The sequence below is a fragment of the Cyrtonyx montezumae genome, unplaced genomic scaffold (genome assembly GCF_038088225.1).
Source record: "Cyrtonyx montezumae isolate F1298 unplaced genomic scaffold, pur_monq_1.0 scaffold_10, whole genome shotgun sequence".
Classification (NCBI taxonomy): Eukaryota; Metazoa; Chordata; class Aves; order Galliformes; family Odontophoridae; genus Cyrtonyx; species Cyrtonyx montezumae.
Genome location: NW_027071826.1, coordinates 46,202,550 through 46,220,278, shown reverse-complemented (window position 1 = coordinate 46,220,278; position 17,729 = coordinate 46,202,550). Strand labels below are relative to the sequence as shown.

The 17,729-nt window shown below is 36.2% G+C and overlaps 1 protein-coding gene across 1 annotated transcript in view; it reads left to right on the top strand.

Annotated features, from left to right (window-relative positions):
- Nucleotides 1–17,729, top strand: part of OTOG (otogelin) — an 87,558-nt gene that overhangs the window by 54,273 nt on the left and 15,556 nt on the right. The window contains exons 34-43 of the mRNA XM_065755742.1: nt 2,440–2,551; nt 3,428–3,507; nt 3,901–7,421; nt 8,014–8,182; nt 9,114–9,250; nt 10,640–10,729; nt 11,135–11,318; nt 14,168–14,388; nt 15,275–15,413; nt 16,977–17,171. Of these exons, the coding sequence (XP_065611814.1) occupies nt 2,440–2,551; nt 3,428–3,507; nt 3,901–7,421; nt 8,014–8,182; nt 9,114–9,250; nt 10,640–10,729; nt 11,135–11,318; nt 14,168–14,388; nt 15,275–15,413; nt 16,977–17,171 (4,848 nt within the window). The remainder of the gene's footprint in view (nt 1–2,439; nt 2,552–3,427; nt 3,508–3,900; nt 7,422–8,013; nt 8,183–9,113; nt 9,251–10,639; nt 10,730–11,134; nt 11,319–14,167; nt 14,389–15,274; nt 15,414–16,976; nt 17,172–17,729) is intronic.

The window sequence follows — 17,729 nt, the reverse complement described above, 5'->3', positions numbered from 1 at the left end:
ACGTGGCAATCATTTCATGAAAGTCTAAGATCATTTGAAGAATAAGTAGTATGTAAATTCCATGCTTACAAGTATGAATTCAAGATCGCTCTTCTGAATTGAGAAACTGACATTCTTCATCAAATTTACATATGTTCTCTACAAATCTGGTGCCTTTCCTTTTTGAAAATTCTTTGTTTACTATTAGTAGTGAGGTTTATGGAATAAGTTAGAGAGACCCATAATTTCTGTTCTTATCTTAAGGTAGTCTGATGAGTGAGATTTCCTAGGCTGCACTAGGATATTCTGTGATTGCTAGTCTGTATTAGGGTGATGATCACCTGTTCCAGTAATATATCTTGGATATATTGTCTTTTTGTCATTTATCCTCTTCATCTGTTATTAAACCTTTTCAACCTGGTCTGCTTGCTAATGCAAAATTCCATGCATCTGTCAACACAATATACAGAAATAATTTCCTTCCTCCACTGAATATACGTAAATAGTTTCACTAAGAGGGCTTAAAGATTAACTCAGTGAAGTATCTTTAGTTTTATATAGGAATGTAATTGTATAAATGCATTTGTTACTGTCATTAAAATAGTGGTTTTGAAAGTGGTGACAATTTCTATCCTTGGATAGAATGCTGCTGTTAAAAGGATAACAAAGTTGCAAGATACTCTCCTTACTACAAGAAGGATGTAGGTGGCTGAGTTTGAGATATACTTCACTTTTAAGATCATTATTTTTACTAAGAAGGAGGATATTTGTGGTTAATAATGGCAGAGAAGTAGCTACCCATGTGTGCAAGTGTCCTAAATTTGTGGGGGAAAATAAATTTCTTAGGATCTTCAGGGAATGATGAATGTCTTCAGGAAGGTGTAAAAGAACTAGCATCTCTGTGAATAAAGATAAGCAAAACTTAAAAACAGGAAGACTTAAGACGAAAAGTGGAAATTATTTATAACCAGTAATCATTTTCTTTCTGGTCATTCACATAAACACTGTTCAAGTGCAGTTAGTCTTCACAGACCCTTATCCACATAGGTCTAAAACTGGGCTTACTACTCTGTTGTATATCATGGTGGTGGTCCTCTCTATGTATAAACATAAAGGAACCGTCACTGCGTTCCCTTGGCTGTTTCAGGAGGGAGCTGCAGTGAGTTGTCATAGTTCAGGTACCAAATACCAGATGGACTGCTTAAGTCACACAGACTTGGAAGAGCCTCTTGTCTGTGCATCTAACGTTGATATGGAAACTATTCTGCACACAGATGGAACGGGGTTGCAGTGAAAGAGAGAAGATGATAAACCTGTATTTGAACATGCAGATGTGTGTATACACCCCTGTATGTCATCCATACGATCACATACAAATTTGTTTCTCTGAGGTTTTACATTTGCTATGCGTAACTTGGTCCACTTATTTTTCATCTTTACATCCATTCTGAATAAACTAACAAGCATTAGAACTATAGCTGATCCTTACTTCTATTTATTTTCCCTTTAGAGTTTAACTCTTCCTCTATCTGAACTTCTACTTTGAGTTTCAGCTATCTAGGTTTGAAGAATTTCAGTAAACACTATCTGCCTGCTTAGATATTCTGAAGGAAAAATGGATAGGTGCATGCGACTCTGCAGGGTTTTGTGTGTTTGCTGTTTGTTCATTTTTGTACATTTTTTGGTGTTTGATTTATCTAAGTATTTTGTTTGAAGAAATGTTCATTTTCACAGAACTATGAATCTGATCATGTCTGAGTTGTTTTGATCATTGCGTGAGTGGTTAGGCATTTCAAGCAAACAATTCAAACCTCCAATCATTTTGAGTCTGAAATTCTATCTTATACTGCTTCTGAAAAGATGAACTGATAAGAGATGCTGTAAAGAGCCTAAATTGGCCTCATACCAGATTTTGTGGTTTATTTGTATTGTTTTTTTTTTGAGTGCAGTTGCATCACACAAGTTATGTACCCTTTTATCAGCTGATTTACACACCACTTTTATGATACAGTGTTAGAAAGTACACTAGTGTGACATGGTGCTTTTCATTTTGATTGCAATAGCAATAATTTTTCAGAGTCTGTATCTTAATTTTTCATCTTGTTTGAATGACCCCAAAGAGGTCAGTTGTTGACATAGAGCTGCTGTGTTTATGTTTTAAAAACTGACTTATTTGGCTTTATTTTCACGTGGCTGTAATATGCAGTAAGTGTGAATAATTCAGTGGCATGTTTTGTAACTGCAGGGAGTAAAACAAGCTGTAGGTTACTTTGTGCTGTACTGTGCACAAAAATAAACTGTTTTAAGAAAACCTTCATAGTTTGAAAAATGCTACTACTAATTTTGTTTGTAAACAATGCTTGTGGAAACAGAGCTGCAGTGAGCTTCAGCTATCCTCCTTAATAATACGTGTGTGCTTCTAGAAATGAATGAGATTAACAGATTCTGGTTGTTTTTCAGATGTAAAATTTCAATCACGTTCTGCATGTGAATGGCATTACGATGCCTGTGCAAGCCCTTGTTTCAAAACGTGCAGGGATCCTTTGGGAAAAAACTGTCAGACATTACCAAAGTAAGTTGCTGTAAACGTGAAATTATGTAGTTTAGGTAATGCATGGCATAACGTGTGTATGAGTGACCAGACATTCGGTCAGGATAGAAGGACTGTGTTCATTAGTAAGATGAGAATATAATTGAAATTGCTGTAGCAGCTACATGAAAGTGAAATTTCTAGTCACCAGTTATAAGTATTGTCAGAGTCTAACTACAAGCACTTGTAACTTTGAAACTGGAGAGAATTAGATTGTATTGACTTAAAGAAGAAAAAAACAAAAAGCAATGTTAACTTTTGTTTCAGACAGTTGCACCCCTGTGTTTTTGTTAGGGTAGAATCACAGAATGGTTTGGATTGCAAGTGACCATAAAGGTCATCTAGCTTTCACTCCCCTACCATAGAAAGGGATACTAAATCAGGTTGCCTACAGCCCTTCCACTGGCCTTGAATTCTTCAAGGAATGGAAAATCCACAGCTATTCTGGGCAACCTGTTCCAGTGTCTCACTGCATTCAGTTATGGTGTTGTAACAGCCGCATCTCTCCTTGTCTTTTCCCTTTGTGTACTCTGTGCACTGTACTTTTCAGCAGAATTGAAAGTTGTACTAAGTCTTTTAAAATTGACATTTGGACTTGGGTGTGCAAAAAAGAATTGCCATTTAAGTAACAGTATTTACAATATGAACTTTAATTTCACAGGCTAATTGCAAAGGTCATGCTTTAGCTTTAATCTGTGAGAATCTATGCCTTATCAATGACATTTTGAAGGAGTACACTGAGATGATGAGATTCAGATAAAGTCTTTTTTTGTAGACATCCTTGCTCTATAAGTAGTTTGTCTAAAAGTAATTGTTTGATCCAGAAAATACTGTTTACCTAACTGAGTTTTTTTTTAGGATTGAAGGATGCATCCCTGCATGTCCTCTCAATATGTTGCTGGATGAAGTCACTCAAAGATGCGTGTATTTTGAAGACTGTATGTTTGAAAATTTTTGTATATTATGATATATTTAGCTTATTAATGTCTGAGGTGATATTTTAGCCAAATTTTTAATTATGGGTGCTTAAATTGATATAACTTTGACCTTAGTTACGCAAATCTTGAGATTTCACTGAACATGCAATTTCATTAAAATGTTTAACTCTTAATCTAAGCTATTTTATGATTAGATATTCTTCGTAAAACCTTTCTGTAACATGAATGCAAAGCAAATTATTGCATGTTTGAGTTTCTCTGAATTTCAGAAGTTTAAAGGCAGTTGAAAAGATCAGAGCTATATGAATTGTTATATACTCTTTCTGCCTTCACTAGCTTTGCCTGTAGTTTTATTTGTGAATGTCAGGATGTCATTTATTTGTTTGATTTCAGGCATTGAACCTGCAGATGGTATTTCACCTTTGCCACCCAGCATTCAAACACCAGCAGTTTCCCACTTGACATTCAGTACAACTTTGGCAGCCAGCAGTAAAGTGGTAACTTCATTTCCCTTACCTGAAGCAAGTGACATGGAAACAACACCTGCGTCAGAACTGAAAATCAATGCAACTACAGAGAAAAGTGAATTTTCAGCTATAACATCTAATACAACACTTCCAGCTGTAACTTTATCATCATATCTTTCTTCACAACCAATAGAAATGGCATCAGCTGAGAGGAGAACTACAACAGTGCCTGGGACAGTGAGATCTAACATAAGCCTATCTTCCCTTGTTGACATTTCTCTGTTTCCATCTCCTGTCACTTCAGAAATCTCCACAAAAATACAAGTGAGTAGTAGTGGCTCTGATAAGCTTTTGAGGGCTACAGAACCTCTGATGATAGAAACTGCTACACATGCAGTGACTAGAAGCCCAGAATTAGAAGGCAAACCAATTTCTACTTTTATTTTTACTGGGACACCAATTACATTTAAAACAACAGAATTTCCAGTCAAAACTAAAATAATGGAAACATCAGAAGTAACCAAAATAACTCTTCCTCCAAAGGAAGCACAAGTAAAACTAGAAGGACTTACAACGTTTATACCCTCTTCATTCAAATCAAGGACAGAAAAAACTACTGTGTATCAGCCCCACTATTCCACATTACCAACTGAGGCTGTGCCTTCATATACATCATCAGCAAACTTGACATCAACTTCTTCAATGACAAAAACAAGCATAGAACAGTTTTCTACCACAGTAACTAATGTTACAGTAACATCATTTTCTCCTGTACTCACTACTTTGTCTTTGCTAAAACCGGCATCTTCAGAAAAAACAGGAGCAGCAGTTGTTCTAACTGAGCAAAGCACTAAGACTGTATTTTCACCAGCATCCACACTGTCTGTATCACTAGGAAAGGCAATTACAGAACCTCCTGTTGAAAAGGTTCATCATTTGACAGATACTGTGGAGGTACCTTTCACTAGAACTCTAGGTCCAAAGACAGCATCTCTGCAAACGAGAGAGAGATCATTAGGAACTACTTTGTTACCATTTACAACTCAAGAAAAAGAAGCTCCCAAAATAACTTCTCATGTGGAACATACTTCTAGCTCACAATTCCTTCCATATTCGCTACATCCTAGTTCTACAATTGAAAAACCCATCAGTCTTTCTTTAGAAAAATTTTCAGTGTCACTTCCTGCTCCTGCTTCTCCACTTAAAACTGTGTCAACTACAGTGTATCCATCATACCTAGTTATAAATTCAACAGAGTTCTTGACTACATTATACACTAAATACCCAGTTTTGCTTGAGACTAGCAGAGTGCCACCTTTGTCTGTTGAGCTAACTTCTAAAATAACATCACCTTATGAATTAGGAGCAAAATCAACTGGAAAAATATTTACTGTTTACAAGTCACCTATGGTTTTAAGCACAACGAAGAAAAGCACTTCAACATATTCAGGTAGCATTGACACATCAGCAACAAAAACCTTAATCTCATCAAAAGAAACTGCTACATTTTTTCCTGCCTCTACAAAAAGAGAATCAGCTCAAACAACATCCTTCACTTTGTCTCCATGTACTCTCCTTAGCGCATCTGAAACCACACTGTTATCAACACAGCTGGATGAATCAGAAGAAAAAAGAATTAGTAGTGTCTCCCATACAAAGGCATCTGTTTTCCCTTCTTCACCATCAAGCTCTCTACTCTCTTTAAATATTTCTCTTCCTTCACTGTCCATATATGGAAAAGAAGCAACAGTGACAGCTCTTGGTTCTGTGCATACCTCCCATGCTGTACTTCCAGTAACAAAGTCTTCTCAAACTTTCTCTATCTCTCAGCACCTGGAAGATCAATCAGTTTCTTCACCTTCTTTAATACAAACAATGCTGAGAGTAACGACCACACCAAGATATCCAGTAGTAGAAACTGAAATAGTTCCTACAGCATCAAAGCCTACAGTTGAAAGTATAACAGTCATGGTAAAACCTACCACTGCTACAGCTCAGACATCTTTTACTTCATCTTCAGGAGTTAAAGTTCCAGCACGGACCACAAAGGCTGTGACTATACCACATCTTTCTACTAAGATGGCAGTGGAACTTTCTCATCAGACTACTAAGCCTTCCTTGACAAGCCAAAGCAGTATCTCGGTTTACCAGCATCCTGAAGAAACTCCAACAAAATCCACTGATCAGCCACGAATTCTATTAAGCACAACTGAAGCTACAGTAGAATCAACTTTATCATCCTCCTTAACTACCTCACTTCCTAAAGGCATTCATTCAAATATATTACCTATCTCACTAGATCCTACACAAGTTACTTTACCAACTGAAAAAGAGTTGATTTTAACTGACTCAGTTACGCAGCCATACTTACCAAGAACTACTGTTTTGCAGTCTACAGTCCCAGCTAGAAAAACTGCTGACTTTGCTTTTGGAACCAGTATTCTCCCTTCCACACCAGAATTATTTGTAACTTCCTCTTTATTAGCAACCATTGAAAAAGATGCTTTTCCTTCTTTTTCCACACAGAAGGCAGGTACTGGTCTAAAATCCACGTGGCAGGCCCCAGTTACTGAATCACCCATTTCAAGTAAAGCACCTGAAACAACTACAACTTCATCTGTTTTATTACCTGAAACAACAGAAATTCCCATCGTGATGAGAAGTGAGCCATCCTTTTTAACAACTGTGATTTCAACAGCAACCACGCCAACGGTTAAAACTACTCCAGGGAAAACTGCTGTGTTGCCAAAGCATGTCACGTTTTCAACCACTGCCTACAGTTCCACTTTTCCAACAACTATAGTGCTTTCAGCTACAGCCCATTCATCACAAGTAGCTTCAGCCTCTTCAACAATAAGAAGTACAGGGCAAAGCATTACTGCTCCATCAGCAACTTCAGACAAAACAGAAACTGTAACAGAATTCATGACAACCTTAATGAAACCCACTTATTTTTCTGTTACCTCAAAATCAAAAGAACTTATTTTTCCTGATACAGTAAAATCAGAAGAGCTAGATGTCCAAGCTGTCCATGCTCAAGGTGTTACCATTACCTCAGAAGTACCTCAGAAATTTTATTCTCCATATTTTGCAAACACAACTGCAGCTCCTTCAAATGTAAGTGTACTGATACCATTCACCATACATTCATCCTCAGAAACAAAACCTTTTTCTTCTATAGCTGCATCGTTGCCCACTCAAACTTCCAAACCTGGAATAAAATCTGAGGCACCGACACCTTCAGTGAGTTCACTGTTAATGATACCTGACCACCTGAATGATACAGCAGCTCCGACAGTTTCCTCCTTTGCCTATTTATCTACCAAACCACTTTATGGTTTGCCTACAATGGTTTCTGATGGATTGGCAACAGCTGAAGCCATGTCAGGAGTCACACAACTTGCTTCTACTGTGCCTACAGAAGCAGCAACTCTCCAAACTTGTACAGTAAGTAATATTATAAGTATTTATGTTTGGTTTTGAATAAATCTACATTACTTTGACATGCTGATAAAACCATTATTTGGGAGACATATTTTGATCTTTAGGATTTAAAATATCTGCATTGAGTAGGGTGATTTGTGATTTTCACAGCTACATCTGTAAGTCTGAATGTCTTCAGTTGTGCCTAATGGTTTTCATAACTGTTATAATTCGCTGTGTTTTGGACCTCAGTTTTACGAATGTAGCTGTTACAGGAATGGGTCGGGTTTTCTTTGGTAAAATGCAGTGCTTCATGTAGTTTGTGTTTTTTTGTCACGTAGCCTTCCTGCCACATCCATGTTGATTTTTTCTCAAATTCTTTTAATTAGAACTAAACAAACAAACAAACAAAAGATATTCTGCTCTTTACATCAGGACAGAATTTTAAGCTTTCCTCAGAAGGGTCAGATTTTCAGAGATGCTCTTTGCTTAAATCTTCCTTTATTGCTGTCACGAGGATTCATTAGTATTCAGTGCCTGAAGAATGTGAATCTCTATTCCGAGCAAACACTATGCATTATTGTAATATTGCTTGTGTCTTTTAAATATGCCTTAGCCGATCACAGAGAATGAGTGCATAACATACATTTGCTTGGATGGACAAGTGATTCAAGTTAATAAGTCGCAGAACTGCCCATACAATGCAACTCAACCTAGCTGCGGAGTTTTAGGATATGCTGCTCAAATAAATGGGGACAAATGCTGCCCGAAGTGGGAATGTGCATGTAAGTTTAAATTATGCAGTTCTTTTGAAGTGAATTTGGGTAGTACTTTAATGCATGTGTACGAAGGCAAAGAACTAACACTCCTATAACCATGATAAAGAAATGAAAGATCCATATTGTGGAGATTGTTGCCTAATTCGATTTATAATTCCAATTCTGCACCCTGTTAAGTGAAATAAAAGCATCCCTTTAATGAGAGATAAATATTTTAACAAGCTTCAGGTATCATCAGCAGACTTATCTAAGTATGACTTAGATCTGTCTTCTGTTTAATCAGATGAGATGCAGCAAATATAGCCTGTGGATTTTATAGGATAGCTTATATTTACTTTAGGATGAGAAGTTAATTGTTAACAATTTATGGAGTCTAGAAGCTTAGATGTAATGTAGTCACTCCTTCCAATTATGTAGAGTTAGGGAGGGTGAATCCAAAACTTAAAAAAAAAAAAAGAAAAAATATTTAGTCCATAATGGTAAAATGGGGTGCTGAGATAAGCAATGCAAATTTCCATTTGTGGGCTCCAATCTCTGAAACATAGCGGTAAGACTGGAAAGATGAGCACTTGAAACCAGATACAACAACTAGAAACAAAAACTGGAGAGAAACTAAGGATCCGGCATGATCTACTCTCATCTGTGTTTTTGCTGGCTTAGGGTTTGTAAAAGTTATAAATTTATGCTGCTAAGAATTGTAGGAAAATAACAGGATAGCAGAGCACTCTGGATTGTCACGCTGGACTATCCAGGTTTTCACTATGCAGTTCATTTGCAGAGATGAAATAGCAATAATATACATCTGAAAAAGTGCTGAATATCTGAAACTGTGCAGCAAAGAAGTTAGTCTTATATAGTTCATTGTTTTATTTTCATATTTTGTGACATTTACAGAAACTCTAAAATAAGTGAACAAATGCATTTCTTTTTTCCTTAGGTCGCTGCACAATTTTCTCTGATCTGAGCATCATAACATATGATGGAAATCATTTGGCTTTATTCAAAGAAGCGTCATACATTGTTAGTCAAACTCAAGATGAAACTATAACCATCCATGTCCTAGACTGTAGAATGGTAATTAACATCTATCAGCTAACTAAGGATGTTCAGTATTGTTACTAAGATGTATCTTGGCAATGAATTATATGTATGTTTCTCTAATGCACATCCTTCTCTATAAAAGTTTATAATATTAGTATGTAATTGTGCTATATTATTAATTCCTGTGCAATATCTATGAATTGTACTTTTCAGCATTTAAGAGTTGGATATAGTTTCTTCTGAAGCAGCTGAAAGGTGGGAGGTATCTTATTCTATGTGTAAAATAGGCAGTGTTGTGAGAGGTAAAGTGGATGATGTTTTTAGTCACTTTTGTGTAAAAAGAACTGGTGTAGAGTGCTATTTTTGTGTATCTAGGTTTACTTGACTTTACTGCATGAAAGAGGATACAGTAAGAGTATACAGAAAGAACTTTTCAAAGCTGTATTTGCTTCTTTGCATTTCATCAGGTTATACCTTGCAGATGGAGAAGTAACACACCTGAATTCCCAGTTTTCATTCAACTTTAAATTTGTTTCAAGGCTAGCACAGCCTAACAATGTACTTAAATGTATCACTTTTCTATATTTTCATATAGTTTCATATAGTTTTCACCAGTTTTGAGAGCCCTAAAAGAATGTAGTATTTTTAGACTAAATTAGACTACCTTGTACATTCCAAGTTTCAGACAGTTACAAGTATTTCCTATTTCAGAGAAGAAAAAGAAAATCCCTACAGGAAGCAATTACAGAATATCCTGCCTAATTGATAGTATAGAGATTGGCTTTATATTGTCAAGAGTTAATTGCTCATGAGCATTTATAAAGTTCTTTTAATCGCAGTTTCTTCTATGAAAGCTGGGTAATTCTGATGTCTGTATAGATGTTCATCTCAAGAGTTAGTAATGAATAATAGTACACTACAAAAGTTAATTTTAGAAGCTCAATATGGTCGATCTGTTTCTGACTTTCAGATTTTTGTTTTCTATTGTATTAAATACTGTTCTTCTTTTGTTTGGGACCTTGAAGCTCAACATGTGTGCACATATTTCTGATTCACTTCTTCTTTAAGAGTAATTTATCATATAGATAAATTCATCAGTTCCTGTTCCACTTTTGCTTGCCTTTTGGGTATGTAATTCCTATTTTTCAGTGTCCAAACAGCTATTCTCCTGTATCTTTTCCCAAATGAACGGGTGATACAACACAGTTCATGAGTGCAGTAACATTATGTTTGGATATTTTGCAAGAATGCAAGCTTAACTTCGTAGTCTGGACGTGAAAGTACCATCAGCAGCATCTTTCCACTCTTTACAATATGTACAAACAATCCCCAATGTCCCGGTACCCAAAAATATTGAACTGCCGATGTATATGTTTTTATACGTTGTAACTATGGATAATATAATTTTTGCTTTCTCCACAGAATAATTCAAATTCAACTTCCTTATGCTTGGCAATGTTGAATTTAACCTATGAATCAAACCAAATTATTATCAATCGTTTAAGTAGAAAAGTGAGTATTTTGAGGCTTTATTTTCCTTTATCATTTAGACAGCATCTTACTTCTGTAATCATCAGCTGCCTTCTAGTCTGTATATTGAAGATCAGAGTAGGACACAATAGGAAATATATTTCATTGCTACGACTTTGGAATTCAGTAAACAGCTTGTAAATTCAGAGTCAGATTATGATAAAAGGAAAGTCAGGTAAGTCAAAGCAAGGCATTTTAATTGACCACAAGTCCCTTTAATGCCTTGCTATCTTTTCATATATTAACGTAAATAAATTTTCAGAGATGGGCCTGACTTATTTAGAAATCAGTTATGAGTTAGATTCCTAAGCTGTTGAAAATCCACCCCATGGCTCTTCTGCAGCCTTTGATGCCTGACATTTAAAATCTTCTCCGTGTGTATTTCAGATAACAGTAAATTCAAGATTTGCTTGGCCTACTGTTAGAAAATATGGATACAAAATAGAGGATTCAGGCTTCAAGTATGCAGTTGAGACCCCAACAAATATCAAAATTCAGTGGTTTCACAGCACAGGTGTGATGATTATAGAGTTTAATACTACCAGAGAACCAAAAGCTTTGGGACTATGTGGTAAGTATGGAGAACTGCAAAATTAAAGACACTGAGATTAATTTTCTAGGATGGCATGTTTTCCTAACAGTATCTTTTGCTGGATGTTGCTTAAAAGAGCTATTGTAGGTCACTGCAAACTTTTTAGGTACTATTAACATGAAATGATTAATAGTTTTGTTAGCTGTTGACATAAAACTTGATACCTATCTGTGTAATCACTTCTACTGACAATTTTGCTTTTAACTGTAGCCTGTTTGAATCACAAGCATGATTGCTGTAACCAAACCCAAACAAGTCAAGCATAAATCTGTAATGTCAAATAAGGTCATTTACCGATTTAGTGTTTGTTATCCATCTGATAGGAAGTGCTATGTGCTATTTTCAGTATCTAAAGGTCAGAATTCAGAGGAACTGTTAACTTGAGAGAACCTATTTTAGTTTATATGTTATAGAAGAAATAGTTTGGAAGGAATTTTTGTAATAGTAATGGGTTAAATAACACCAATGTTGCACTCTCTTAATTCTGCCAAATCATTTTGTGTAGTACTCTATCTTTAAAAACAATGAACTTGAATAATCTGATAGAGCAGTAGCTTTTGTAAGCATGTTTTTCTGTTGTTCTAAATCTTTACTGTGACACCTGAATCTGTAAATTTATCTGCTGTAATTTGTAGCTGGAAAACAAGGTTACAGAGTTCATAATTACAGTGGAAATCTTGCCAGTTTCAGAAAGGGCAAATGCCTGTAGCTCAGTATCGAATACCAGTGATAGCTCAGTTGAATTCCAAGTCCTACAGACAGTAATGTGCTTCTTGTGAAGACAGCTTAAATTTATTCCCATTTTGAAATTGGATTATTATCTGTAATTGCTCCAGTCTTTCTTAACATCATTCTTATTCTTTGTGGCTAATTGTTATTGTAATTAGATCAAACAGAAACAAGAAAGTTAATATTTTTCAGTAGGCCTGATTCAAGCTATTCTTGAAAGTCTCTTTTGCCTTTACCTATTTGATTATTGTAATAGGGAGAATTAGAGACATTATGTTCCTGGTATATATATGCCCAATAACAAGATGACAACATGCCTCTCTGGCTTCTGTAGAAAATATGCTGTGTTTTTCTAGTATTCATTTCTAATTAGGATTCTCTGCATAAATCTGCCTGCACAGTGTTGTCCACTGGGACTCACCAGAGCCCGCTTTAAATGAACTGGTTGTTCTTCACCTTTTTGGGGTAAATTAACCTATCCTGAGCTCTTGTGCCTGGTGTGTTAGTCTGCTTCTTGTATACGAGCTTTCTCAGAATGTCTTTAGGATGCAGTATTCATAGATCCCAATTTCTCAGCTCCATAGAAACAAAGGCACCATTACCCTTTTGTAGCATCAAGTATCCCACGGAAGGGTCTTCTTCTGACAGCAATGTATTTTACAATGACTGGATCAGGCAAAGATGGCAACTGGTGAAGAGCTGATGTGAGAGATGGGGGATGTCACAAGGGATCATGGATTTCTCTGTAGCAACACTGGTGGAACAGAATACAACTGTGCCAGTGTTATATGTGCAACCAGATCTAGCCAAGCGAAATGTGAAACTTTAGATTTGCTATGTTAAATCTTGTCAGTGCACAAAAAAAGTGGAAAAAGATAAGTCTGACATGGTAGCAGTTCCTTTAAGCTAAGTAATTTCTCTTCATGTTGTTTAGGCTCACAATCTCAAAACATTCAAGCTGAAACATTTTTGGTTGATTAATATTTACAGCTTCAAAAGCTGTTTTACTTTCAGACTCTCAGAATGATTATTAATCTCCCTGATCATCAGTGGCTTGCTTACAATGCAAAATCCTCGAACAGACCTAATCTGCACATAATTATTGAATAGGTGTCTTTAGAATTACTGTGAAAGTCTGTGGAAACTTCAGAAGAATGCTTTCTATAATTCCAATACAAAAATACCACTAATTGGGATGAGGAAGAAAGAATGGGTGACTGATGTCATTCTGCTTTTGTGTAACTAAACTCTTATAGGATTTTCCTTAAGATACTGCTGTAATACTTGGATGTTCTGCATTGACCAAATCACTCTCTCTGTGTTAAGATTCTTCCTTCATTCTATAGTGTTTTGAGATGGTCAACTATCTTAATTTGAACAAAACCAAAATGTGATGCTGCCTTGTGTGAATAAAACACAGAAAAGATTGCTTTCTTCCTGCTGCATGCTAATATAAATGTTAGCCTAGAAGTGACAGAAGTTACACTTTTAAGTTATCTCTTAAGCTAATAAACGGATGCACAGCACTGCCAGAAGCATAAGTAAAAGAGGGTATTAAATTGTTGAATTATAGTATCAGATAGACATCCTGGCATTTAATGAGGATTGCCTTTTCCAATAACATTTTTCATTTGTTGCTATACATGACTGTGCTTTGCAACCTTCTTTCATCTCTTTATTTCTTTAATATATATATTTTTTTCTACTCATGCAACTGAGTGGTGAATGTTGCATGCCATTGCCGAGATCTCTGAACCTCTCTGACATGTGATAGATCTTGTTTCATGCATGTGAATTCAGAGACGTATCTTCACTTTCACTTTGTGTCATTCGTGTGCACTTTGTGTTTTTTGATCCTACCACAATTTCCACATCTGTTGTGGTTTATGATACTGTCATGCTGTGCACATTTTTTGGAAGTTCCTTACTTCCAAAAAATTCCTTACTTCCAAAAACTTCCAATTTGGAAGTTCCTTACTTCCAAAACTCTTTAAGTTTCTTAAGGGAATTTACTTTTTGAATAAGGTACTTCAAATGTACTTCAGAATACACATGAACTGTGCAGCATTAACCTGCTTTTTTCTTCTGCTAATACATAGGTTTTTGTGATAGAAGCTTGGAAAACGACCTGATGCTACCCAACAGGACAGTGTTAAGCAAAAGTGATGCTCCATCAACATTCATAGACAGCTGGCAAGTGCCAGACACATTAAAGTATGTTGGAGAAGACAGGCATCAGGAAACTAATTGTTCAGTCATGGACTGCTCAGAGTGCTTAAGACTGGTGTTGAACCAGACCTTCAGCAGCTGTCATCCTTATGTATGTTAACTATTTTGGAAGCTTACATTCTGGGAGAGATGCAATTCTGATATACTTTTGTATACTTGATTATTTAATTAACGTGGAACTGCGTGTAACCACATCTGTGAAAAGAGATATATACTTTTCTGTATCTACAGTTGCAAGATAAAAAGAATTGAAGAGTGCAGCAGCCTGATAGGAGAGTTGCAATAAGCAGCTGACAATTTCAAAATTCCTAATAAATCTCTGTTAGTCTTGGTAATAGCATCTACTTTATAAATCGGTCCCAGAAAATTCAATTGGATCAGTAGGATGCAGAGCAAATTAAAATAAGTTAATTTTAGTATTTAGTTCTTACTTAAATGTTCAGTAGTTTGACAAATTCCAAATCACATTAGATAACATAAGGGTCTGAATTCTCAAAGGCTGTAGAGAGAAGGAGCTCTGGCTTAGAGTGATCAGAATGTAGAACAGACCCTTCATGGCAAACATAAACAAAATATTTATTTGTGCTCGTATCAGTACATTTACCATTTCAACTTTTGTATATTGCTGAGTTTGATGAACAGCAGGCCAAAACCAGACAAAAGCATAGAATGTGGAAGAATAAACTGTAGTGAGTTTTTTTATGTTGGAAAATTTGTATAAGCTGTTTGCTTGACATTTATAATAGGTGAAACAGAAGAATGTAGGGATGTCTCACTTCTTTTATTCATGTTCAGCAAACCTAACTTTTAAATATCAGTAGATTCTCTTTGTAGACCAATACAGGCTAGTGATCTCTTTTTTACTATCAACCAAGAATTTTTTCCTTTGTTGTTTGTAGCTGATATTTAAAAAGGTCAATCTTTTTGCTATATACCAAAGTCTCTATAAAAATGCTTTTTTTTTTTTCCTTCTTTAGGTTCCACCTGAGATATTCTGTGATATCTGGGTTCAGGATACTGAGTACATTCAAAATCCATGTGTCTCACTAGCTGCCTATGTGGCAATGTGCAACAAATTTAATATTTGTATAGAATGGAGGAGCGATGATTACTGCCGTAAGTATTCTGCGTGTATGTGTACCTCTAGTGTTTACTGAGACAAAACCTACCTGCTAATAAGAATTAGTATAAATTGAAAATATCTGAGAATTCAGGGAGCATAGGTACTTTGGAAGTTATTATTGAGATTGTAAGTTCAGCAGCTTTTATCATACAATTCAAAGTAGCATGTAGAAGGAATCATGCTCATTATGCCCATTTCACAGATGGAAAAGTTAAGCAGAATAGACTTGCTCAGGGACCTATCTCCGGCTTGTAATGTATTTAATTGTGGAAACTGAATCTTCTCCCATGCAATACAGTGTTCATTTCTCCTAGTTGCTTTTCATTAATAAAGCCAAAACACAAGAGGATTGGTTACAGAAAGGAGGTAAGCCACAGAAAGTTCATTGGTACTTTGACTTGGCACTTTGAGTCTGCTTGATGCTGCACCAGAAAGCTGTATCTTGACTGGAGAAAGCATTCTAGTAATCAGGTACCTTTTGTGATTAAACAGAAAGTAAGGAGTAAAACCATAAGAGCTTGAGGATCCTATCAGAATCCATTTCCCAAAGGCTACATGGAATCTATAGCTGTCATTGATTCCCTAGGAAAAGTGGTAACACAGAGAGGTCTGCAGTTTCAGTACTCAGAAGGGGAACAACATCATCTGTGATCACCAGTAATTGCACAGTTGATTGCGCACAGTAATCATGAGAGCTGTTTTGTTTACAGTGATTTCAGGTGAATACCTATGTTCAGGCTTCACGTTGACATGTCATAATAGCCGCAAGTTAAACCAGTGGACATGGAGTTTAAAGCTTAAAAATGGTCAGACCGAAAAAAAAAAAAGAAAGAAAAAAAAAACCCCACCAAAAAACACCTCTTCAATTTGTCTGGATTTTACTAGCAAACGCCCCTTCAAAAAGCAACCTTACAAAATATATATGTATATACAGTTAAGCGCTGCACACGCTGTGAGGGGATGCCCACTCTCTTATTTTTATACCACAGTGACCTCTGGTGGTGCTTGCCTACAAAGGAAGACCTATGAAGTCACAGCTGGATATTTTGATCACTGCATTGACATGCTGTTGTTTGATTTTTAAAAGCCCAAGCTTCTCTATTTACAGGGCTGTACTAAGTATTTCCTGTGGAGCTTTATGACCATTTCTAGCAGGGAGGAGCTGAACAGAACTGACTTTCACTTTAATATCTAAAAATGGAAACTTCTCTGCTATTGAGCAGGTAGTCCCCCTATGTGAACTCAATGTCTCTACCATCATTCCAGATGGTATTACAATCTGTGTGGTATCTGCAAATGTTTTTGAAGTGCAAATTACTTTGTGTCAGCACTGCCGCATGGTTTAGTACTTCTACTACCATAAAGCAAAACCAAAGCCTAAGAAAAATGAAGTAGAAGTGCTTGCAAAATTATCTTATGTTTGAATTCATGTAGAAGGTCAGATCCTACTGAGTTGGCAAACATCACAAGTCGACTATGAGACAACAGTGTTCTTCTTTAGGTAGTACACTCTCATGCGATTACATCTTCAGATGAGTGATTACTTTCCTTTCTAGCCTTTGCCTGCTCTGAAAACTTCTCCTATCAGGCATGTATAGCTGCCTGTGAGGTTGCAGAGAGTTGTCAGAATAACGAGGTTGCTGCTTTGGACTCAGACACCTGCTTGGTGTTGACAGAAGGCTGTGTCTGTGCTGGAGGGTCCATCCTTCACCAAGCTCACACTGCTGTCTGTATTCCTGAAGAAAAATGTGGTATGTTTTGATGTGATTTCCTTCTTTATTATCTACAACCTGGTGGTCAGTTTCTTTACCGTTAATAAATTCAGGCCTACCCTGATGCCGTGTAGGTTTTGCACGAGTTATTTAGTCGAGCACTTGAGGGTTTCAGTAAATTTACAAGCTTTACAAGCGAGGAAGCAGGAAGTGTCCTTGTGACATAGCACTTTGTTTACTTCCCTCAGCTGAAAGCTGCTCTTCAAAATGGTAGTTTTTGCTTATGCACTCCATTATTTGAAGTATGTTACTCTTAGCCCCCTTTTCACATAGCCCTTTGCCACAAAGTCCAACTACTGATCTTAAATGGCAACCAAAAGCTTTGCAACAGTTAATTATCTGCTTTGAATTATTTATGTCCTATCTTCTTTTTGTCCTCATTACAATTCTGCTTGAAGACAACAAATTGTGGACAAATACCACTCACAACACAAATCTCAAATATGCCGTTTATCATAAATAAAATTACATAAGCCACTGCAATTAATAATAGCTTTGTCATGTGTGAAATAAAAAAGCAAGTTATTTTCAGACCAC